Source organism: Bubalus bubalis, chromosome 18 (genome assembly GCF_019923935.1).
Source record: "Bubalus bubalis isolate 160015118507 breed Murrah chromosome 18, NDDB_SH_1, whole genome shotgun sequence".
NCBI lineage: Eukaryota > Metazoa > Chordata > Mammalia > Artiodactyla > Bovidae > Bubalus > Bubalus bubalis.
The window spans coordinates 7,728,375-7,753,978 of record NC_059174.1 but is presented as its reverse complement, the minus strand read 5'-3'; the positions used below and the strand labels follow the sequence as shown (position 1 = coordinate 7,753,978).

General features: G+C 59.0%; 1 protein-coding gene across 2 annotated transcripts in view; it reads right to left on the bottom strand.

The window, feature by feature from the left end:
- LOC102397008 (c-Maf inducing protein) overlaps positions 1 to 25,085 on the bottom strand; it is a 211,854-nt gene extending 186,769 nt beyond the window's left edge. The window contains exon 1 of one of the 2 annotated variants that reach the window (XM_044932148.2): positions 24,689 to 25,085. In XM_044932148.2, coding sequence (XP_044788083.1) covers positions 24,689 to 24,985 — 297 coding nt within the window. In that variant the 5' untranslated portion in view covers positions 24,986 to 25,085. The remainder of the gene's footprint in view (positions 1 to 24,688) is intronic. The other variant, XM_006044476.4, reaches the window with a different exon arrangement.
- Between the last annotated feature and the right edge of the window lie 519 nt (positions 25,086 to 25,604).

The following is a 25,604-nucleotide window of genomic DNA, read 5'->3' as shown; positions in this document are numbered from 1 at the left end:
CAGATGGACGCCCTGTCCAAAGGCGGGGCGCAGGGAGCAGAAGCTGGAGGCCGCTGTATTTATCTAACACTTCTCAACATCGTTGCTTGCGTCGTTTTCCTTTTTTTTTTCAATTCTCTTCAAACTGAAACTGTCAAAAGTTGAGCCTGATAAATCTGAAGGCTGTAGAGGAAGTGGTTTGTCCTTCCTCTGGCTCATGACTTCTGCAAAAGATAACACACAGCTCTGGGTGAAATGTCACGAGGCCAGCGCTCCCACCGGGGCTGAGCCTTGGCTTCCCTGCCCCCAACCGTCTGCAGGGGGTTTTCGGGAGACAGGGGGAGCTGCAGAAAGCCCTGCTCAATGCCATCCCCTCAAACGTGGTTCAGACTGGAGCCTCCACCTGGCGGCTCTCGCCCCCACCGTGGCCTGGGAGTAAAGGGTTGTCATCCCATTTTCCAAGCCAGGCAACTAAGGGGTGAGGATGAGGCTATAAATAACGTGCTCAACTTTAGCTCAGGGATTTGCCCAGGGTCACACACAGGGCAGAGCCTGTCCCCAAAGCGCCAAGTTACCTGCCCTGGGAAGCCATCTCTGGCCCCTCCCTCCCAGGTGCAGGAGTCAGACCCCCCCTCTTCATCTTGGGGAGGAGAGGAGTGCTAAGATTCCCTCTTTGTCTCGGGCACCATTTACGTGCCGGGCATAGCTCTAACTGGATGTGCACTGTTCTCAGCAAATCCTCTCTGGTGCCCAGAGGATTGGTACCGAGAGCCACCCTACTGTACCAGTGAGAAATGAAAGCTGAGAAAGGCTAGGACACTTGCCCAAGGTCACACAGCTGGAGCCTGGAGGAGAACTCCCAACCTACTGCTCTGATCACTGGCCCCGGGATTCCCTTCACCCTGGAAAACTGATCCCAGCCTTTCAAATACCAGGCAGTTCTCTCCACCGTCTTGGGCCTAGAAGCTTGTGGCCCAAGGAGATCTTAAGGGATGGCCCTGTGAGTCTCCCCACCAACACCAAAGGTTCAGGGGGAAAGGCCACTTCCTCGCTGGCAATGAATCAAGCCCCACCCCGGTCACCAGTTGGCCTTCCCCAGGTTCTCAGGCCTAAGGATGACCAAGTGGGGGCAAAGAATGAGGTCCCTGCAAGGCTGAGCATGAAGGAACAAGATGTTCAGGGACATTCCAGAGATTGGGCTTCCATGTCCGAGTCCAAAGTCCTGAGCCCGGCACATGGACAGCTCGCCTGGGCCCACCCCGCTCACCACAGTCCTGGCACAAGGAGCATCTCCCTCTCCAGCTGGGCTGGCCCTGCCACACCTCCAGGCCTGGAATGCTGCCCCTCGCCTCTTCCAACCGGCCAGAGTCAACTCCTTCTCTGATCAGCAGCTCTCTCCTCGGGGGACCCTGGTGCTCCCCCCGAACCCCCAGCACACGGGGCGTTAGCTCCAGCTGTCCTCAGCTCTCTTTCTCTTGAGCTCTTGTATTCCTGACCCTTGCCACCACACCTGGTATCCAGCAGGCGCTCCCTAAGTGCATGCTTCGGGCACGGACACCTAAGTGCCAAGCGGGAGCCCCCAGCACACAGGCAGGAGGGTCTTCTCACGTGGTTCCCGCCTTCCCTCGTGTGGAAGGCTCCATCCCGTGAGGAAAGGCGGTGCAGGGCTGGGGCTGGAAGCCGCCCTTCCCCGCTTGGCACAGACCCGCGGCCGGGTGGGAGAGGCGGGCGGGAGGGGAGGGGGTGAGCCCAGCAGAGCGTCTTTCAGAGCCGACCTGGGAAGGAGGGAGCAGCTCCCCATGCACCCCTCGCCCGCCTCCCCACCCTCATGTCATCTCGGACTCGAGAGCCACCACGCGGCCCCAGTATGGACCTCACGGTCTTGTGGGGCAGGCCAGGCCCGGGACCCCTCGGATTCGAAGAAGAGCACAACAAGGAGGCCCAGAAAGCAGAGCCCTGTGTCCGTTCTTTCCGGACCTGAACCGGGGTTCAAGTGGTGCTCCCAAGGGGACCGCATCCACACGGCAGGCATCTGGGGTGCCCCTACTGGGGCCGCTCTGTCCCCCACCCCGTGCTGCACCTCCTGCGCAGGCGAACCTGAGGCTGGACTCTCAGAGACACTGAAGGGCTCACCCAGGGCCCGCAGTGAGGGGCCATGAGGGTTCAAGACTGACGGCCACACTGGCTGGGCCCACCTGGGCCAGGGGGGCACCCTGCGATCTTGCCAAGCACTGTCTGATGACCTGGAAACTGGCTCAATTTAGAAACCTCTCTGAACCCAGGGAGGCCCCTGTCCACGCCCTATGAGGATGGGGATGCTTCCAAGGGCATTCTGGGGGCTTCTGCTTATTCTCCTGTATGCTCTGAGCATCCCAACCATCTAACCAGAGAGCCCTGGCCCCATCTGAGGCAAAGGGAAAGGGCTGGGCCCTGACGCAGAACTCCCGGCGCCGGCTTCCCCAGCTTGGTGAGGCCCGGGGCCCGTCACGCTGGACCCCTCTGTCCCTGCTCCCAGGGAGAAGGGCAGGCTGGACAAACGTGATTCAGCCTCACATCCAGGGAAGCAAAGCTGTGTCGAGTCCCCCACACTCAATGCTCCTCTGGCTTCTCTGCTCCGGATGGGCTGGTTTTGTCGTTTTAAAACCACACAGCTGGCAGCTTCATTCTGGGATCGCAGGTTCGTGGCGAGAGCAGCTGCACGCCAGGCACTCACTGAGCACAGCGCACTGTGGGCCGCGTCGCCCCCGGGCCGCGCCACAGCCCAGGGAGCAGACACACCACTGTCTTTCCTACACAGACGGGAAGACGCAGGCTTGCCAAGTGTAAGGGCACTGCCAAGGGCACTGCCAGCAAGAGGAGGAGCTGGGATTCGAACCCAGTGAAGTGCACACAACCCTGGCCTCAAGCAAGCAAGAAACTGCCAGACTGGATTAAAAGAAAGAGGCGGGAGGAGAAAAAGACGTGTTTTTCTTCTTCACACTTAACGACTATCTGAAGTCACCGTGTTCTTTTGCACACGGATGTCCCCCTACCCTGGAATGTAAGGTCCTTGAAGGGGCCCTGTGTTGGTCACCCCACACCCAGCCACTAATCAGGCACTTGATACACAGGAGACCCGCGGCAAGCACGTGTGCAGGGAGGGGACACGCACAGGGGGCGTAAACGGGGCCGTGTGAAGGCAGCTTTGGGGGAGAGCATCCACAGCAGGGGACACAGAAGAGGGACGACACAGCGTGAAGCGCGCCGGGCGCAGGGTGCGGGCGGAAGGGCCCCCCCGAAAAGCCCTTCCTTTATCTCCGTGAGTCTCAAGTCAGCAGGCTTGTCCGTCTCACCCATCCATTCATTCAGCCCCTTCGCTATGGAACAGGAAGCACCACCAGGCATGGGGCTGGGCGGACTGGCCAGGGGGCAAGTGACAGGAAGCGGATTGGGTGAAGGAGGCCCAGCAGTCACAGGCAGGAACGGGTCCCCGAGAGGGGCTTCCTGGAGGGAATGCACGTTCAGCCCGTGTCAAAGGCTGGCCGGCGCCTCCTCCCTGCTCCCGGCGCCTCACGCCGAGGCCTTCCCATCCCTGCACGAAGACCTATTCACAGCACCAAAGACTGCAGATACAGAGTGATCCTGTGTGGACGGAAAAAACAGCCCACGCCAATGACCGACCTACCAAAAAAACACAAATTATCATTCCTGGATGTTCTCGGTCTGGTTATTTTATTTTTTTTCTCTTGTTTGACTGTATCGACTAAGTACTCTACAGTGCACCTGAGCTCCCTTTGAAATGGGAGAGGTGGAGATGACCGTCCTTCAATAATAAACGTCTACAACGAGGTATATAGACAAAAGAACTGCAATCAACCGCACTTTCCATCTGGGGTGAACGCTCAGAGGCCCAAGGACCCCTCCGTGGTCTGGCCTGGGCCTCCATCCTGCGTCCCTTTGCTGGGGAGGAGGAGCAGGTCTGGTTTGTCCTGCGTGGGGAAGGGGAAAGAAACATCAGAGTCCCTCTGGAGCTCAAGGCTACCCACCAACCCCAGAAGAGAATCGTGTCTCTGATAAAGGTTTTGAAGTGAATAACATTTTAAAAACCAAAAAAAAACTGCAATCAACAGCCCTAACCAACATTTGCCCCCATGTTCACAGCATCATCAATCGTACAACAAAAAGTTCATGGAAACAACCCAAGTGTCCATCAACAGATGAATGGATAAACGAAATATGGCCCACCCATACGACAGAGTACTATTCAGCCATGAAAAGGAATGAAATTTTGATATATGTTACAATATGGGCAGGGGCTTCCATGATGGCTCAGCTGGTAAAGAACCCACCTGCCAACGCAGGAGACGCAAGAGACTTGGGATCAATCCCTGGGTCAGGAAGATCCCCTGGAGAAAGAAATGGCTACCCACTCCAGTACTCTTGCCGGGAAAATCCAATGGACAGAGGAGCCTGGCAGACTACAGTCCATGGGGTAAAGAGTGGGACATGACTGAGTGCACGCACACACAACATGGGGAGACTTTGAAAACATTAAGCCAAGTGACAGAAGGCAGACACAGGAGGACAAGTATCATGTGATTCCACTCACATAAGGTACCTAGAAGAGGCAAACCCACAAAGACAGAAAGTGGGATAGCGGTCGCCAGGAGCTGGGGGGAGAGGGGAAGGGGGAGTTATAGTTTAACAGGGGCAGGGTTTATGCTGAGCATGATGAAGATCGGGGTACAGGTGGTGGTGATGGCACCATTACCCCAACAAACAGCTAGAGTGATAAATGGCGTGCGTGTTAAAGCACACACACACACAGAACTCAGATGCCTAGATAAGACCGCAGCAGTACACTGTAACTAAAGAGAGAAAACCAGAAGCTGTGCTGGGGAAGGAATGGTGACTCCGTTTGCCCAACTGCAAAATGGAAGCACCAGCCCAGATGATCCCACCAGACCAGAGATGGACTGAGTGACCACACAGATCCGTTCCTTCCTGCAGTGACTCAGAGCTGATTCAAGGAAGATGCTGGCAGGTATCTGCCTCCAGGTCCTGACACCAACCCCCAAGAGGCATCCGTTCCAGGTAAAGGGGTGGTGCACGCCTACCAGGAACAACTCAGGCTCAGCCTGGACTCCTATCTGTCTGTCTGAATGGCCACGCCCAAGCCACGCCCCCAGAGCCCAGGCCTCTCCGTAAAACAGGGAAACTGATGGGAAAGCTACCTCCTCTGCCCTTTTTACACACCAGCCCCGGCTGCCAGGAGAGGTCACAGAGGTGAGGCAGACAGAGCCCCAACTTCACCCCAGAGCTAGTTACTTGGAGAGGGGTGGCCTGGCCAGTGGCTGGATGGCAGAGACGACCCCAGCCACACCTGAGCTCAGCGGGGAGGCGGCTGAGCTGGAGAAGCAGAACTCTCCAGACCCTGCCTTGTTGTCCAACCGATGCCTACTCATTTTTCCTCTAGTGGAATCTTACCAGGGTGGAGACAGAAAGAACACTCAGCAAGTCCCTCGAGGTCATAGGAGAAGCGTGGGACTCAGGGAAAAGCCCACAGACTCAGGCCAGCCGGACCAGGGTGTGACTCCCAGCCTACAGCTGTGTGAGCCCAGAGGCCAGGGGCTGTCCACAGCCCTGTAACATGGGGACACTACCCACCCGGGGGTGGGGGGTGCTGCAAGGGTGCAATCAGGTGCCCAAGCGCCTGGCACACAGCAGGTGCTCAAGAAACGGCAGATTCCATTGTTATGCCCAGCTGGACAGTCGGTTTGGAACTCCCTACGAAATCTTCAAGGATGCAAGAGGCCTCCAGGCGCACAGCACACTTCTAAAATCGAATCTGAGAGTCATAAAAAAAAAAACACAACCACATCCCACCCAAACTGCCAAATGTGGTGGGAGTGATGAAGCAAACAAGAGGGAAAGTTCAACTCTTCTCTCTGGCTTAAGAACACGCAAGTGCAACATCGTGGCAAAGGAACCAGCCCGGCAAAATTCCAGGTCTACGTGTGAAATGCTCCCCTGGAACCTTCTCTCTCTAGTCACCTAAATCATGCTTCTCCAGGGCGTGGCTACAGAGGGTACCCAGGTTGGGGGAGGCGGCATCGAAGAGTCAAAGACAATGAGGAAACCCATTCCTGGGGTTCCTCTGCAAGCTGCCAACCAAGGAAGACCCTGGCCTTCTCCTCACTCTGCACGTCAGCCTGCCCGAAGTCCCCCGCGTCCAGGGGAGGAGGTGCTAGAACTGTACCCACCCTGCAGCTGATAGAGGAACTCAGTCCCCTTCAGCTGAATCTGCCAGGCAACCTCGATCACACAAAACACCATCCTTTCAGAGCGCAAAGCATCCACACTTCTGAGTCCAAATTCCAAAAGCAAGTGAATGCAAAACCCACTGCGGCCCATTTGGAGGTCCTCCAGGCCTAGACTGTCAGGCTTACTCTTCTTTAGTTCTTGACCTCCAGGGGTTGGGGGTCATTCTGTCCCCAGCTCCGCAGGTCAGAGAGGTGAGGGGTCCCAAGGTCACTCTGTGCGCTGGGTGAGCTGAGTGCTGGGCCGCCACCTGCGATGCCGGCGCAATAGGCCTGTGCTTGACCACAGCGTGCCTGCAGGGATGCTGTCTGCCTTATCAGAGAGTAAAGCTCTGTACTAAACCTTAAAATAAACACTTTAGGGGCAAGAAGTACCAACCTTGAAACTCCAGACTAGGATAAAAGAAAAAATGTTTTACCATAACCAAGAAGACTAAACATAGCTTAACGAGCATACGAAGTGCTACGTGGACAAACCCATGGGCCCAGCCACGGAGCGGAACTCCAAATAAAAACCTTGACCTTTCAAATAAAAACCTTGACCTTTCATAATGAAACGTCCTTCTTTTGTCACTTACACGTTTATTTCTGGGCAAAGGTCCATTTCCTGCTGGTGGAGTCTCACAGGCCCCCTGGACTGGTTTATAACCTGGGGGGGGGGGGGGGGGTCCATGAATCAATTCCTAAAAATGCCTATACTCTAAATGCCAAACTTTATGATCCTGCCTTCTTACCATTTTGCCTGAGGAAGGGTCCACAGCTCTCATCAGATTTCCAAGAGGAGGGTGTCCCTCTAAACAGTCTAAAGGACCCAGTATCCTGGCCCATCCATTCGGTCTCCCTGACCCAACCCGCCTTGATACAAGGACAACAACGAAACTAGGGAGGAAAGAAAAAAATAAATTCCCTCTGATGCATAAACAGGCCAAATTTAAGTGGATGTGACGGAAGAGTTGTTAAAAAAAAAAAATAACCATAGAAGTACAATCTCACAGGCTTCCAAGAAGCGGAGGGGGAGAAACCCAGCGCTACTTGAGTCAGGCCTGGTCTCTGAGGTCACGGAGGGCGGGGCCTCGTCCACAGGGCTGACACCACATGCCGGGACCAGAGCAGTCCCCGTGCCGCCGGGCCCGCAATTGGCCTCTGCAGGAGGCTGAGTGAACCCTCCGTGGCATTCGCCCCCCACAGCCCCGCGACGCCGGCCCTATACTTTCCAGTTTCAGAGACCCGGGCTCACGGAAGCCACGTGGCCTGCCTCAAGTTGCAACCAGAAGCAGAAGTGGGATTTAAACCCAGATCCACACACTGCTATGCAAAACCCAGGTCCTTCCCCCACACTGGCAGGCTTTCAACCCCAAGTCATCTCCCAGCGAGTCCCCTGAAGAGTGAGCTCCACAACCCCAGTGGCTCCCATGAGGGTCATGTGACTTCTCTGGGCCTTGGGTTCCGAATGTGTGCAGTGGGACACATGCTGCCTGCCAACAACGACTGATTGGTACTGACTGTCTCCAGGTTTAAAGGGAAGGAGTGATTCTGCCAGGATCGATCAGTAGTATCTACCAGGGGCAAAGCAAAAAGGAGGGGCTACACATGTGTCACATGCATTTGCCATCCCAGAGCTAGATGACCTGCAGACTCGCTTTCAATTCTGACTGCCTCTGATTTTAATTACAAAAATTTTAAAAGTGGGGAGGGACGGAAAAGGAAAGAACAGACTAACATTTTCCAACATTGGCCATAGCTAAATTCAGCAAAGCCAAAACCGGCCGCCCAGCCAGTCCTGCATGCTCCATGCACACAAGCCCCGCCACATGAGAGGAAGTGGAAAACATCAGATCTGCTGCCTGCACACCCAGCGAGACAGCCCGTCCAAGCCAGAGGAGTGCAACCGTGGGCTTGCCTGGGTCGGCCCGAGCTGCAGAACACCTCATCAGCGGGCACAGGGACTTCACGGGGAGGGCCTCTGGGGTTCAGGCCCTGGCCCGACCTCGGGCCCATCCTGAGCTCCGGCAGATTACTTCATCTCACTCAGCCTCAGTTCTCTCATCCTGGAAAAGCCGCTGAGGGTTGTCATGATGATTAAACACATCAGTGCATCGGGGTTCTTAACACAACAACAAGCTCGTAGTAAGTGGGCACAGCCACTGCCTTCACCACCACCACCACCACCACCGTTTGTCTTTGAAGGGGCACATTTTCAGAAAAAAAAGGTCTAAGTGCAAAAGAGGAACTTCTTTCCCCACGTTCAGCAGTACAGCCCCTTTGGTCACTCCGAACTCTAAGGGGAGGGAGGCTCTGCAAGCAGCTCCATCCTCCTGGAGCTTCTGGGGCCTCAGTCGGGGCCCTGGAAAGAAACAGATGGCAGACACAAACTGGTGTCCTCTGAAGAAACTGCGACAAGAGGCCAACACAGCAAGGTGTGGGCAGAGCACAGGGAAAGCACGAGAGGGGGTTTCTACCTGGGGCGACCCACTGTCTTGACCGGCTTGGGGCTGGGGCTTTCCCGGGACACAGGAGCGAGTGAAAACGCGTGGGACAGTGCCGGTCGCCTAATTCCTGCCCTGCAGTCCGAAGGGACACGGAGAAGCCCCAGCTGCAGAAGCCGGGACAGGGGCAATGGGACAGGGGCTGTGGCTGAGGGAAGCTGCCTGCCCACGGCAGCCTGAGGGAGAAGCTAAAGGGCCCATCTCCCTCCAGGGTCCCTACCGATGGGCCAGACCCACCTGGAGGCTGAGGGCATGGAAGCCCGGAGGTGAGCTGACACACGGAAGAGTGCACGAAGGGGGAGCGTCAGCCTTGGAGCAGCCAGGACCACGCCTCCCCTCTTAGAAGGCTCCACGGAGGCCCAGTGGGGACGCAGAGCTCCCAGGCCTCGACCGATGGGAGAGCACCCAGTTCCCGCTCCGAGATGGGCACACTGGGAGTGAAGAACCAGAGGCAAGCCCCGTGAAGCCACTCAGCAAGGGGCTCAGTTCTCGGCAGGGGTCCAAGGGAGGTGCCCCCTGCCCTGGCGGCAGGGTTACTGCTGACGCTGTCAGCGAGGCTGAGACCACACGGTGAGCCACCTCCAGAGACAAGGGCCTCCCAGGGCCCTGTCTAAACCACACATCCCTGCACTGCAGACCCAAGTGGGGGGATCGCAGGTGGGAAGCCGGGGTGCGGGGGTTATGACGTGTGCACAGGCATGCCTCGCAGAAGCACCATGCGTGGTCTCCCCACCAGCAGGCTCAGCCTCAACGCCAACATTTAGGCCCTGTGCATGTGTCAGGGGCAATCTCGTTGAGAAAATAAAAGCAACTTTCATTTCTGTTTTTAAATCATATTTTCCAAGATCAAAATCTTATTTCCCAAGCACTGCTGCTGAAAGCTGAGGTGAAAACCACCAATAATAGCTTAATCCTCCCAACTGCCGGTTTCCATCTTGCCCGAGTCGGTGACGCGGCGGCTGGGGTTGAGTCCAGGGCTGAGGTCCATTCCAGGTCCCAGGGTCCAAGGTCACAGGCACACCCTGGAGGTTCTCCCGACAGCTCCTGGGTCACCAGGCAGGGCTGGGGTTTCCCACAAAATCTGAGACCCATTCTGTCCCTTCTCAGCCTGCGATGCCCGGGGCCTCTACACGTCAGGCGACTGGATCCCACCAGAAGCCAGCGCTGATGTCATCGGGTGTTGCTGGATGAGACCTCTGCCTTCAAGAAGTTCCCAGTCGAGCAGAAGCAGGAGCGCGGCGGGCAGAGCGGGACAGGCTCGAGCTGGCGGTGACGACGCAGGGGTGTCTGCTGAGCGCTGCTCCCAGCATGACACCACTGGGCACTTTCCACGCGTGCACCATGTCCCTTCATTCTTTAGAGAACCCCGGGGGCAGCCCCCCGTAGCCCCAGCCTACAGACAAGAAAACCAAGGGCTGCATCATGCCACTGCTCCTGTGGCCTAATTAAGAAGTATCTGGATCCAAAATCACTGAGCAGCAGTTGTAGACAATGAACGTCCCCATCAGGGAAGGCTGGACCCGGGAGGCAGGGTCATGACCTACCTCTTCCCCGGGGTTTCGCTCTGCAGCGGGCGCCCCTTCAATCAGGACCTGCCGTGAACGCCGAGCGGGTTGTGCCTGACACAGGACCACCTGGCCAGGCGCTGAGATCCACCAACGCTTGGCTGTCCCAGCCCAGAGGGCGCCCTGCTCACCACTGGGGCATCAGAGGGCCCCAGACCACTGCCCTCCGCAACAGTCTCTGGCCAGAGACCCTCACCCCGTCACTGCACCTGCCAGCAGAACCCACAAAGGCTCCAGAAGCTTCCTCTGGGTATCCTTGCTGGTGGTGTGGTCACCCAGCTCCAAAGAGCAGGGGAACCCAAAGCACAGCCACGGGTGGGGCTTGATTCAAGCACAGGAGGCCTTCACAGGAGAGCCACAGAGCCGGCCGCCCAGTGCTCCCACCCCCTCCTCTCTGCGCCCACCACCCCCTCTGCGCCCCGTCCCCCTAAAACACAACTTAGACAGGATTCAAGAAGCGAGTCTCAAAGTCGTTTTCCCCACACCAAAACTTTCTAATGCTAATTTTCTCTTCTTTTTTTATTGGCATGATGCAATTCCCCTTCCAACAACCCAGATCTCTGAAGTCCTGAGTCATCAGGCGAAGGCAGGGACAGTGGGGGGTGCCCCGCAGCAGGGATCAAAGGTGTGGGGAGCTCGGGGTTTCCTTCCGGGGCCCTCGGCTCTCGGCCCTGCACCACAGACGCCGGGGTCAGGGCTCCTGCGGCCCCGCACAGCTAGCTCTTGGCCCCACCATGTGCCAGGTTCCAGGGGGGGCAAGGTGACTGCAGACGGGAGTGCAGGCTTCCAGCTCCGCCAGGGGCCAGCCCGCAGCTGGGGCCGCTCCTCATGTGGGACCTCTGGGGACAGAGGAGGCCCCTGCCGGGTCACCACGGCGTTCTCAATCCGCCCTGTGCCCCCCAGGGGACTCCCGGCAGCATCTGCGGGCATCGGGGACTGTTCTAACTGTAGGGAGCAGAGCGCTGGCATCTGGTGGCCCAGGGCCAAGTGCGCAGCTCAACATCCACAAAGCCCAGGACAGTCCCCACCAGTAAGCAGGATCTGGGCCCCGAGACCCAGGGAGCCAGAGCGCACACACACTCTGAGATGGTGCACGAGAATGGCTCAGCACCGGTGACTAAGAGGCCTGGCCCAGCTCGCTGTGCACACAACCGCGTGTGTCACGCGGACTCATCCAGGGGAGAGCAGAGGTGCCTCTACCCCAAAGCGTCCACCTGGGTGGTTTCTGGGTGGCGGGGTTATGGGAGAATGATTTCCTTCTGCATTTTGTAAGATCATCGTCGTCCCCGTGGGATTATTTTTGTTTTATTTTACAAGTGTGGAGGCGAACAGCTGACAGAGAAGATAGGTGGGCACAGACGCCATGGTCCCCAGCTGGGTAAGCACCGGGCCAAGTTTCCCCTCACCCCACCAGCGGTCGGGGAAGGCTCTGGGGCCCGAGCCAGAGCCCCAAGGGCTGTGGAGCCCAGCCACGCTCCACAGTGGGCTCTGGACCCCAGGCTTGCCACCACCGAGCCATCAAAGTCAGCTCTAGGGAACAGGCCATCTCAGGTGAGCAAACAGGCTCTAAGAGGTTGAGTTCATGATCCCGACACCTTACCAGGGGCAGGTGAGAAGCAAACCTCCACAGGCCTGCAGGGAGACAGCTGAACCACCCAGGGTGAAACGCTCGCTCAGTCCCCACCCTCCCCCACTCCCACGGGCACCACCCCCTTACACAGCCTTGACCACCCTGGGCTTTTCTCAGCCTCTGCTCCTGAGCCCTGCTCACCAGCGCTCGCAGTTATTCTCTGGAGCCAGATGCCCTGGAGGCAAATCCCAGCTCCAGCACCACTAGCTGGGTGAACAGTGACCTCATCTCTCTAGGACCCAGTCTGACCATCTGCAAAATGGGCACAATGAAGGCGGCACCTCACAGGGGCATCGGGAAGTTTAAACAAGTTCATCTACATCTGACCCAGCAGTTTCACTCCTGGGAACATACCTGGAAAAAAAAAAAGACAACTCTAATTTGAAAAGATAATGCACCTCAATGCTCACAGCAGCACTGCTTATAATAGCCAAGACGCGGAGGCAACCCAGGCGCCCTCAACAGGCAAACGTAATGAAGATGGGGTGCACGCGTGCGCTGGAATATCACTCAGCCATAAAAAAGAATGAAATTCTGGCATCTGCAGCAACGGACGGAACCTAGAGAATATTACGCTTAGTGGAATAAATCAGACAAAGGAAGATAAATACTACATGATGTCACTTATGTGTGGAATCTGAAAAACAACACAAATGCATACATACAGCCAAACAGATATAGACGCAGATGTGGAAAACAAACCAGTGGTTACCAGCAGGGAAAGGGCAGGGCTGAGGGGCAAGACAGGGGCACAAACTACTGCGTATAACATGGATAGGCAACAAGGACATGCCGTACCGCACAGGGAATTCCAGCCGTTACATTATAACGTCTAACTGAGCAAAAGTGGTAAAAACATCGGATCACTATACCTGATACACCCGAAATGAATACAATGCTGTAAACTGACTATACTGTGATCAAAACAATGAAAGAGAGAGGCACTCGTGTACGTGAAGGACTCAGCACACAGACAGGGTGGCTGCCAGCCGCAGTTCTCGCTGCCCTGCGGGCGCCGTGCTATGGAGGAAGGAGTCTGTGGCTGTGCAGCCAGGCCGTCTGGGTCCCAGTGTCGCTGAGGCTCTCGGGGCCTCGGTTTCCCCACAAGTAAACAGGCGCCTCGGGGGCTGGTCTGAACGCGCAGGCACACCAAGGGCTCAGCGCCACTGCTGGCCGGCAGTCCCCTCCGCCGTCTGACTCCGGAGGCCCCCCTGCTGGGACCCCCAAGCGCAGGAGTCACCAGATGGCAGGGACGGGTCAAGCTCTCCCTTTTCCCATCCCCAAGGCAGGTCGCCGGGTCAGGAAACACAAACCCACGGGAACAGCAGACAGACGTCAGAGAGGGGCTGTTCCTCCTCCCAGCGAGCGGCCCTGCCCCCGCCACCGCCTGGCCCGCTGGGCTGAGGGCCCACGATGGCCCCCGGGGGCCAACACGGCTGCCCGGCTCGGCTCGATGGGACCCCCTTCCCAAGCGCCCCAGGGCCGGGCTGGGCCTCCCCCCCCAGGCCTCCAGGAAGGAAGCTTCCAGAAGGGGAGCCCTAGGAGCCACAATGCCCCGTGGAGGGCCCAGGCCCAGGATCTGGAAAGCACCCGAGGGCCCTGGGGCCTGCAGGCCAGGAAGCGCAGGCCTGTCCAGCCCTTTGTGGGGCAACTGCAGGGCACACGTGCCCTTCACTGGAGGAGATGGAGACAGGCAGGGAACTCGATGGTGGCAGTCTTCCCCGCCCCACCCACACGAGGGCCCACCCGACCGGACATCCGCTCCTTCCTTCACTCGGTCATCCACCCGCTCAGCCACAGAGCATCTACTGAGAGGCCTGGCCCCGGGGCCCCCTTGTGAAAAGGAGGGGTGACAGCAGTGTGGGGGTGCCTAGGGGTCAAGGCAGTGCCCACCCAGCCCAGCTCCTGAAAGTGAACCCCGGGCAGTGAATTGCGGTCCAGCAGTTGCTGCTGGGGCTGAAGCCTGGCCTGCTGACACAGACCCCCGCTCTCTCGAAGCTCCCACTCAGGGGCACCTCGGGCGTCGTGATACAGGCCCTCCCACCCCACCCGCGCCCTGGTGAGCGCCCCCACACTGAGGAGCAACTCTGCCTGTCCTCATCCCCACATGTTCTCACACTGCCCACCACCTGCAGAGGACAGCACAGTGTCTCCAGGGTGCCCCCACGGCCCTGGCCCCTACCCCCTTTTCTGCTGCTGCTGCTAAGTCACTTCAGTCGTGTCCAACTCTGTGCGACCCCATAGACGGCAGCCCACCAGGCACCCCTGTTCCTGGGATTCTCCAAGCAAGAACACTGAAGTGGGTTGCCATTTCCTTCTCCAATGCAGGAAAGTGAAAAGTGAAAGTGAAGTCGCTCAGTTGTGTCTGACCCTCAGCGACCCCATGGACTGCAGCCTACCAGGCTCCTCCGCCCACGGGATTTTCCAGGCAAGAGTACTGGAGTAGGGTGCCATCGCCTTCTCCGACCCCCTTCTCTGCCAGTCCCCAATCCCACTTCTATCTATCAAGATGAGCCTCTCCGACGACGTCCTTCATGAAACCCCCTGTCTTCCAGCAGCAGCACCTCTTCCTGCCTCCAAACAGCAGGACATGGCACAAACCTCTCTGAGGAGGCGTGCTCCTATAGTGCCCCCTCATTTGAAGTGCACCCCAATCTGACTGTGAGTCTTTAGGGGGGCAAAGGGTGTGTCTGACTTTCTACGTGCGGTACCAGTGAACACCCACCTTGTCCGGCCAGCGCCTGGGGTGGGGGGGACCTGCTCCCAAGGGCAGGACCTGGAAACCCCTCTGCACACACAGTAGCTGGTACTGCATCCAAAAGCCTAGTACCTGGCGCTTACTCTGTGCAAATACTTGGCATTCACGTTCCAACACCAGTTCCCTGAACTCACTTGACAAATTCGCCAAGGGATGTCTGCCAAACACGAAACTGATAAGCGCGCTGGTTCCCAACTGAGAAGCTTCTGCAAGAGGCTGAAGTCATTCTGGACCTCCAGCAGACAGACGTGTGGACATTCACGGACAAGCACCCTCAGGTGTGGCGCAGACCCGCCTTTGCCTCGCCACTCCACGTCTCCCCAGTTCTCCCCATTTGAGTCTCCACCGCGGCATCTGTTCGGAAAATCCACTGAGCATGCTGCCTGGTCCTCGGCGCACGGACGGTGAGCCTCACGGTGATCATGAGCGCACTGCTCAGCCCGTGCGAGAGGTTTACCTTCTCTGTTTTATTCCCCACCAGACAGCAAGACTGCAGACTTTCCTGACTCGCCCCCACACTCAAACCCAGGAGCCAGACGAGACCAGGCCGTGTGGATTTCCCTTCCAGGGCAGCAGCTCCACTCCAGGTATCCTGGAGACCCCCAGACGGCTGTAGCGTCTCCAAGGCCCCGGGGCAGGAGTCACCATTGATCCAGGGGCTCCTGTCTCCCACATGTGACAAACTCTGCTCCTCAGCTTCCCCCACCCTCCGGGGTCACCCTGTGACTGAGCTGTGGCCCACAGAGTGGCCAGACTCACAGACCGAACCTCCGCGTGGCGCTCGCACCCTCTCCCCAGCCCCTACTCCATGAGGCCCTGGACGGGGCAGAAACCCCCCACTGGCCCAGGACAGGAGCCAGAAGTGACCCGTGCTTTGGGAAGCACAGGCTGACTCTCCCCCACCCCCTACAGCACCCCAGGCTGTCCACGGTGAAGCCCCAGCCCACGGTGAGCCTCACGCGGGCACGCGGAGGAGACCAGACTCACCAGGGCTGGACAGTGAGCCGAGAGAGGCAGCAGACAGGCCGGGAGGCAGTCTGGGCTCTCCCCAGGCTGTGCGCTCCTACCTGCAACTCTCCCGGACCTCTGAGCGCTGGGGACCAGCCCAGGACCCCAGGAAACATGCCAGGGCCATCTCCTCTCCCCTGATGACCCCAGCCCCAGAAGCCTCTGCTGCCCTGCCCCATGGAGTCCCACTGGTGACTGGAGAATCTGGCCCTTCTCCTTCCCTCCGAAAGGAGTTTGCTCAGCCTCCTCTGTGCACGCTCTGCCGGTCTCATCATTTCTGACAGCAGCCTGAGAGTAGGAGAGCCAACGGGAAAGGCAGGCAGCATCAGCCTGGGGTGCTGGGGGGTGGGAGCCCCAGGGTGAGTGCCAGCCCAGCTGCTGGGTCAAGTGCAAGGGTCTTTGGGCAACACGCTGGCCCTCAGCGCTTACTCAACGGAAAAAAAGCCTGAGGCGAATTCAATGATTAGTAGGTTCTAGGTCTGAGAACCTCTGTAATGCAGTATGGACAAAGGGAGCTGGTTTTGAAGAGTTTGGCTGGGTTTTGTACTGAATAATTTTTTTAAGAGTCTCTTAGAGCACTGCCATTCTCCACTAAGGGAGGGAGCGGGTTAAATAAAACACACACACCCCAGAAGTGCTAGAAAGAAAGGAAGGAGCTCCACGGGGCAGGGAGCTGCTGGTGTGCCCCCTCTGAGCACGTCCGATGCTCACAGATATGTTTTAATAGACGACGGCAGCTCCTGGAAGGCAGGGGTGGATCGCTAAGCTGGGCCAGCCTCAGGGCCTTTGCACCTGCGGTCCTCTCTGTCAGGAATGCTCTCCCACCAGACACCGCCTCCTGCCCTGAAGGCAGCATGCAGATCAGCAAGGCCTGAGCCCCACACAGCTCGCCCACCCACCGCTGCTGCTTTCTCAGGGGCTGGACAGACTTGATATTTCCTTACTCAGTGGTTTCTTGTCTGTCCCCCACCCCACTGACACACGCTCCAGGAGGGCAGGGACTGGTTTTCCTCAAAGTGCCTACAGACAGTGATATTTATCTGCTAAATGAACTGCCAAGCCTTAATTCACCTAACCCTGACATCATGCTAAAAGGAAGTCCCCATAATGTGAACTTCACAGATAACGAGAGAGGGGAGGTGGCCTGCCCGAGGTCACCCACCATCCAGGGCGCGGCAGGGGCTGGACTCAAGCCTGCCCGTCTGACCCCTCTGCTGCGTCTGGCTGCTCCCCTTCACCCGCCCCACTGACACCCCAGACAGCGGGATGTGCCAGGTATAAAAGCTACTGGACATTCACCTTCAGCACAACAACCCATTTCCGCAGCAAAAAATATGTTCTCCGTGATCCCCTTAGTCTCAACAGATGCGAAAACCACCCGCATGTGCGCGCGCACACACACACACACGCACACGCGCGCGTGCGCACACCCTTCATAGGGCCCTGCTGGCATCAGCCCAGCTATGCGCACGCGCACACACACACACAAGCACGCACGCACGCACACCCTTTGTAGGGCCCTGCTGGTATCAGCCCAGCTATGCGCGCACACACGCACGCACACACACACACCCTTCGTAGGGCCCTGCTGGTATCAGCCCAGCTATGCGCACGCGCGCACACACACACACGCACACAAGCACGCACGCGCGCACACCATTTGTAGGGCCCTGCTGGTATCAACCCAGCTATGCGCACGCACACACATGCACGGACACACACACACCCTTCGTAGGGCCCTGCTGGTATCAGCCCAGCTCTGCACACACACACACACACACACACACACACACACACACACGCATGCATGCACGCATGCGCACACACCCTTGGAAGGCCCCCCTGGTATCAGCCCAATTATGCGCGCGCGCTGACATACACACGCACGCACGCACGCACACATACCCTTCATAGGGCCCTGCTGGTATCAGTGCAGCTATGCACACACACACACACACACACACACACACACACATGCATGCACGCACACCCTTCGTAGGGCCCTGCTGCTATCAGCCCAGCTCTGCACGCACACACACACACACACGCATGCACGCGCGCACACCCTTCGTAGGGCCCTGCTGATATCAGCCCAGCTCTGCACGCACACACACACACACACACGCATGCACGCGCGCACACCCTTCGTAGGGCCCTGCTGGTATCAGTGCAGCTATGCACGCACACACACACACACACACACACACACACACATGCATGCACGCACACCCTTCGTAGGGCCCTGCTGCTATCAGCCCAGCTCTGCACGCACACACACACACACACGCATGCACGCGCGCACACCCTTCGTAGGGCCCTGCTGATATCAGCCCAGCTCTGCACGCACACACACACACACACACGCATGCACGCGCGCACACCCTTCGTAGGGCCCTGCTGGTATCAGTGCAGCTATGCACACACACACACACACACACACACATGCATGCATGCACACCCTTCGTAGGGCCCTGCTGGTATCAGCCCAGCTCTGCACGCACACACACACACACACGCATGCACGCGCGCACACCCTTCGTAGGGCCCTGCTGGTATCAGTGCAGCTATGCACACACACACGTATACGCACGCATGCACGCATGCACACCCTTCGTAGGGCCCCGCTGGTATCAGCGCAGCTATGCACACACACACGCACGCACGCGCGCGCACCCTTCGTAGGGCCCTGCTGGTATCAGCCCAGCTATGCACACATACACACACGCATGCACACGCGCACACCCTTCGTAGGGCCCCGCTGGTATCAGCCCAGCTTCAGCCTCACACGGCCCCCCTCAATGCCCCACTGAACACACTGGGTGCCTTGTCACCAGCACCGGGAGCCGGGAAGAGACACTGTCACTTCCTGCTTTTCTCCCCAACGGGGCCGGGCAGCCTGGCCTCCATCCTGGGGAAGCAGGAAGCCGGGGGACAGCAGCGATGCTCACAGGTGGAGCAGGAAACGGCCCGCCTGGCCACACAGACCCTTGTCCTCAGGGCGGAGGTCAGCAGCTCTGGCCGGGGCCGGGCGGCCAGGCGCTCAGGAGGCTTGCTGGCCACTGAGAGTGAGCCAGACCCAGGCGTGACTCAAGACAGCAGTGACCCCAGGCTGCACGGCCTGTCCCCCCCATGGGAGGGTCAGCACACCCTCCCAAAGCACTGTGAGCCTGAATATTTTAACACTTGCCAGAAAAACAGGCAAAGAGCACTCAAATGATAAAAACAGAGCACCTCCGCTCCATAAAAATGGCAAGTTGTCTGTCTGGAAACAGCAGAAGCCTGGCACTAAGCTAAGTGTCCAGTGGCAGGGGATGGTCTACTGACGCCGTTGCGGTGCCCCTCTGCCATGCCGCAGAGAGGAGCAGCTCGGCTGGGACGGATCTGCACAGAACGACCGACAGAGAGCACACCGCCCGGCCAGGAACGGCAGCACAGGACCCTGTGAAGACACCCCGAACACTCAGCAAGGACGCAGGGCCAGCCTGCATGCAGAACTGGGGACTGTAGGGACGCATCACCTTCCCCATATGCCCTGCCGTACCATCTGAAGGTACTCGACGTGCGTATTAGTATTTCAGTTTTCAGGAAAAAAAAAGGTGGTGGGGGGAATTCTGTATTTAAAAAAAAAAAAACTAGACTGTTCCCCTTGAGGAACTGTTCACAAACTGCTTCCAACAATTTCTCTTCCTTCATACATCCCAGATCCACTAAATAGCCCTAAGTCTCCCAAACACACCGCTCGTCCCCGGAGACTTTCCTCTGGACTCGGCCCGTTTCTAAAGAGCAGTCGCCCCTGCATCCATCCAGGGTTTCACGACGCTCTCTCAGGCTAAAGAGGAGAACCCCAAGGGGATCACGGGCCCCCTGTCACACCCCTGCTGCATGCTGGAACATGCCAGGTGCCAATGTGACCGATCTCCAGTACTCACAGGAGCCCTGGACGTGAGGCAGGCTCATCCCCTCTTCTAGGGGGAAAGCAAAGCCCAGCGAGGGAAAGCAACGTTCCCAAAGTCACACAGCCAGGAAGTTTACAATCCAGACCCTAAGCAATCCCTTCTGTGCTGCTCTGCAGTGGAGACGCCTGAACCGTGAGGCTGCCTTGCTGAATCTCATGTAAGCCTTTCATCTAAGGCGTAACTTGACCACGTCTGGAGGTCCATTCCACCAAACAACCAAGTGGGTACCACGCTCGCAGGCCAAGCTGAAGCCAGCAATGAGGTACCCTCGGGGAGCTTCAGTTTTTCAGGGTGACTTGGCTGCCAGGGTCCCCCTAAGCCTGGCTGAATGCGGTGCCCCACAAATGCCCTCTCCCACTGCCAGGTGAGTCAGCGGGCACCCCAGTTGGCATTGAAGAGTGGGCACGCCGGGCATGGCCACCTGTGGGCACAGAGCCCACACTGGCTCAGTAGCAGAGCCCAGTCGTGAGTGGCAGGCTTGACACCTTCAACCTGGACCAGCGCGATTCTGCCTGTGGCCAGAAAGGGCACCTCAGATCGCACCAGGTGAGTGGCAGCATCAAAACTATCCCTCCTGAAAACGCACTTATTTACTACAGCCTGGGGGGCAGACCACCTGTGCTGTTTACAGAGAATTCAGATCTTCTCCTCCTCTTCTGTCTCTGCCCCTCCCCTCCACCCCCTCCAATCAGACAAGTTACCTGGGAAACAAATTTGATATACTCCAAAATCTTATGACAAATGGCACCGAAAGAAGAAAAAAGAATTCTCTGTGTTTACTCACGCCACGAAAAGCACCACAGAAATCAAAGCCCAGGACGGGCCCAAGGAGGAGGTGCAAGTGACAGGAGTGGAGAAACGAACACATGCGTGCATGCACACGCAGGGAAGTTCCCACGGGACCTGGGACTTACTCGGGAGGACGCAGAGTTTAACTCCCAAGAGAAGCCACCATCCAGACGAACCTGGCACTCGACACCCAGTAGGTGCTTAGGAAGCGTGAGTCCAAGCTCAGAAGGTCGGGCCCCGAAGAAAACATCAGGCCAAAGAAACCAACAAAAAGTGTAGGGACTCCTCTTTTCCCTTTCGCAGTAAAAAGCCCACAGAGATTTCAGTCAAAGCAGCAGAATGGCTGAGAATTTACAAACAAGTCTCATCGATGAATCGAGGCTTAAGAATAAAGAAGGCCACTGTTAACCTGTGCTCTGACCCCTCTTTGGTCAGACTAGACCACCTGCCCCAATTCTAGACCTCCTCCCCCAATTCTAGACCACCTCCTCCAATTCTGAGATGCCACATGCTACATGTTATTTAAAAAAAGAAAAAAAAGGTAGAATGAAAGGTTAGCAGCTGACCCGCACTTCTTTGGTGCAGGAGACAAAGCGCAGGACAAAGCCCTCTTCCCGCGGACAAACATGCCCAGCAGGTGATCAAATTCAGCCCAGGCAAGACAACAGCAAAATGGATTCTGGTCCCTCAGACCTGAATCCTGCCTGCTTCTGCAGGACTGCGAGCCTTTGGCTACCACCGACGCCGTGGGCAGCAGCCACGAGAGGCCCAGGGAGGCAGGGGACTGGGAAGTCCGGACATGAAGCGGCAAGGAGGCGCCGTGTGCAGGCCACAGCCTGGGCAGATGGGCCCTGCCCCCGCAAGGTGCGGCCATGTGTACCCCAGGGAGGGGCAGGCGCCTGGCAGGCACCCCGCCCACCCCTCGGCAGCCGGCCGGGGCGCTGTGGCCTTTGTGTTCCCCTCTTTGTTTCTGAGTCTTCCGGATCCAAAGTCTCCTGCACGCAGGGCATCAGGCCTGGCGCTGTCACCGCCATGTCAGGCACACTGTTGACTCTGCAAGGATTTAATCAGTAACCGGCCCAGCAGATAGGCGCGGGGGCAAGCTCCAACCTGACCCCGCCGAAGGCAAAGTTTACAGCCAGGCCAGGGGAGGGGGCTGCCACCATCCAGCCCATCCTCCGCCCACCCCAGGAGGCCCCGGGCTGAGCCCACCTCCCCAGCAGGGAATGGAGAGAGGGCCGTCCATCTGGGGGGTGGGGGGCACCCAGCTGGAGCTGCCGCCAGGTGGGACGGAGAGCCTGGACGCCTCCCCCCGGCCTGAGACAGCTGTGGTCCTGGACGCCTGGTCTGTATCTCTGACCACCATCCAGCTAATTGGATCGTGTAGACAGACTACAAAGAGGGTTTGGGCAAAGAGTGTATTTGGTTTGTTTATTGGTTTGAATCCAGATCAATCACTCTGAGTCTTGTGCCTGAAGCCCACACAGTTAACCAGATAATCACCAGATGGTTCTGAGAGGAGCCGTGTAGACAGCTTAATGAAAGGACGATGCACATTTTAGGGAAGGCTGTGACCGATATGAAACACTGCCCCACCGGCCCCTCGAGGCTGGGCCGCATGGGGCTTTCCGCCGCTGCCGTGAACTACACTCAAGTTCACCTTTGTTTCATTTGGGCTAACGTTTCTCAATCGAGGGCTTGGGCCGCGCTCTAAAACGCAGACAGATTACATAACGCCCGGGGCCTCAGGGAAACCCCTTGGACTGCTTTCCTTCCCCGGGGCCTGGACACCAGCACCAGCCAGGTGTCTGGTGATGGGATAAGGTGCCCATCAACCCCACCTCTGCCCTAGAGGCCGCTGCCGTGGCCGGGCCTGCTTCAGCAGCCCCAGTCCGTGCCCACGGGCCCTGGCACACAGAGACCCGTGCACCCCCCTGAAGCCCACCGTGGCCAAAGTTAGGGACAACCCTTCCCCTGCCAGTGGGGCCTGCTGACAGGGGAAGAAGGGGGGCAGCCCATGGCACACCGGCCCGGAGTACCCCCCTACGTGTTTCCCAACGCCAGGGCAAGGCTCTGCTGAGACGCATCAGGCCCTCGGCCCCCAGGCCCAAAAATCACGGCTCTTCTCCGGAGGGGCCTGGGCAGGGGAAGGTGCCACCCACTCCAGCTGGGGAAGGTGGTGTGGGGCTGGGGGCGGGGGGCGGCGGGGAGGAAGGCGGGCTGCTTGAGAAGCCCAGGGCGAGTAGCTTCACCCTCGCCTCCTTCCCTCTCTCTCCAAAACACACCTCTTGAGCAATCAGAGGTAAACTGGGGGAGGGCGGGGAGGGGGAGGGGCACCCTGCGCCTCCCAAGCTGGCTCCCCTCAACCGCGGGCAGCACAGCACAGTGCCCGGCTTCCCCCAGGGGGGCACAGGAGCTGGGCCCGTCCTTCCCACGGAGGGCCACTGTGCCTCCCAGACGCTTTCTCCTCCCCAGCTCCCCTTCATGTTAAGGGGTGGCAGAGAGAAAGATAACGGTCCCCCACTATGACCTCCCCCCACCCCCACCCCCCACCCCACACCCCCCTGCCAGCCAGGGGAAAATTCTGAAGCCAGATTCGGAGGCTGCAGCTCCCAGGCAGGGGACCACTGAGGGCTGAATCTAAAACGCTGTGTGCTGGCGGGTTTTCCGAGGCTCCCCCTCTGTCAAATGAAAAGCCCAATGCCACGGCCAGGGGCTTGGGACAGGGTTTGAGAACGTGTGTGAGCCTGAAACTGGGGCTAGAAGGCTTCACGGCAACCCAGGATCCTCCCCGAGAAGGCGGTCATTGCAGATTGCACCAGCGTGCCCACAGGAAAGAAAAAATAGGTGTTCTGAGCACGTCGGACCCAAAATTCAGAATAAGAGTCCTCGTGTGTTTCAATGCTCTCGGGGAGGGGGGGGGAGCTGTTTCAAAGAGTATGGTTTCTTCTGCTAACTTTCCCCCTCCCCATTCCTTGGAGCATGTGTCATGGCCTGTGACACAGTGCCAAGGGAACATGGACGCAGGGGGGATATCTGCACACGCTACACGTTTGTGACATGTCGTGTAAGTGACACCCTGCTTCCTGGCTCGGTGTTCTTGGCACAGGTGTGGGCAGACATTGGATTCAGCACACCCCCACTGCCCCACAGGCTTAGTAAACAGGATCACGGATGCCCCTGGGAAGACTGCATTCTGGGGAAGACCTGCCACCTCTCCAGAGAGGATGGGACACCCCCCACCATACACCACCCTGCACCCAGCAAGACTCAGGCCCAAGCAGAGCTGGTGCTTTAAACCGTCCTTGTTTCAAAACACAAAGCATCCTGTTCACCTCCTGCCTGCTACCCTCCCCCGCAACGACCCCACCACAGCCTTCTCTCTCCACCTTGCAGATTTGATTTCAGAAACCAATCCGCGACTTCTCTCCCTCTCATCAGGGTGACCCAGTCCCAACCATACATTTTAAAACAATAACATAAATACAACCTCCAGCAACAAAACACACGTACCAAATACTACACAGACAATGCAACACCAGAGCCCCACAAGCCAGCTTCCGCACTGGAACTTGACCGCCCTCGGTGGGGAGGAGATAACCCAGGACCCCCGCCCCCTCCCCCTCACTTCCACCCTCCCTGTGTTGCTAACGATGTGGGGTTTTTTTTGTTTGTTTGTTTGTTTTTCAGAAAGGGAAGCACCCAGTTTTGCCTGCCAGCCCGGGCAGGAAAAAGACGGGTAGAGCAAAGAAAGGAACTGGCTTCTGGAAATTTTTGGGGTTTTGGGGTTTTTAGGTTGTTGGGGCCTTTTTTTCTTTTTAAAAAAAATTGTTTTGTTTTCCTCTCCGGCGCAGATCCAGATGTGCCTTCAGAAAGGGAACCCTCACCACCATCGGGGCCCAGCCTCGGGTCTATCCCAAGGTCCCGGCCGTAAGGAACACAAGCGCTGGGCCCGGAGGTGCCCGAATGCTCAGTCTGGGGACAGGGCCAGATCCTCTCCAGAATTCCAGGGTCTCCCCGGGCCCGCCGGAATCCACAATGCAGCCAGCAGCCCAGCCGAGGAAAGGGGTGCCCGGTTCTCCCGGTGCCCCCACCACCACCCCCCCGGCGCCGGGCAGGCCCCGAGCTCCAGGTGCAGCGGCCGGTGGGAGGGGGCGCCTCCCGGGCCCCGAGGGGAGGCGCGGGGGTGCGGGCGCGCCGACGCGAAGAGCGACTCACCGTGGCGGACGCCAGGCTGTTGTCGGCCAGCGTTAGGTGGTGCGGCTCCCAGCGCCTCAGGAATTTCGAGGTGAGGATCTTGCTGAGAAAGGTCCGCGGGTGCCGGATGACACAGACCTGGATGTCGCCCTCCTGCAGCAGCTTGTACCTCATCCCGTTGCACAGCAGCAGGGCCCGGCGGCAGGGCACAGCGCCCATCTTCGTGCCCTCGGGGGCCGGCACGTCGCCCCCCAGCAGCGGCTTGGTCTCCTCGATCTGCCGAGGGTCGCCGCCGCCCGAGCTGCTGGTCAGATCCATGGCCGGGCCGGAGGGAAGCGGGGAGAGGGGCTGGCCCGGGCTGCCGGGGCGGCGGGGCCCCCCGGGCGGCGGCCCGCACCCCCCCAGCCCCCGGGAAGGCGGCGGGCGCGGGGCTGGGGGCGCCCCGCAGGGGCGGGGCCCGGGCGGCGGGCGGCGCGGGGCTTCCTGCGGGGCTCCGGCTTCCTCCTAGCTCGTCGGGTGCATGCTCGCGGCGGCCGGACCGGCTCGGCGGGCGGCGGACGGGGGCGCGGGGGCGCGGGCGGGCTGGGGGCGGCGGCGGCGGGGGCGGGCGGCCGCGCGGGCGGGCGTGTCTCGGGCCCGCCGCCCGCTCGTGTGCACGGTGTGTGTGTCCGGGCGGCCGTCCGCGGGCGAGTGTGCGGCGGGGCCGCGGGGGCCGGCGCGGCGGGGAGCTCGCGGAGCCGCGCGGCGCGCGCGCGATTGGTCCCCGGGGGTCATGTGCCCGCCCTCTGACGTCAATGGCGGCAACGCCGGCCGCCGCCGCGGCTTCGGCCTCGCGCGGGCGGGGTCCGCCGGCGGGGGAGGCGAGGGGCGGGCGCGGCAGGGCAGGAGCGGCGGCCCCGGGGCGGGGGGCGGGGGCGGCCTGGCCCGCGGGACCCCG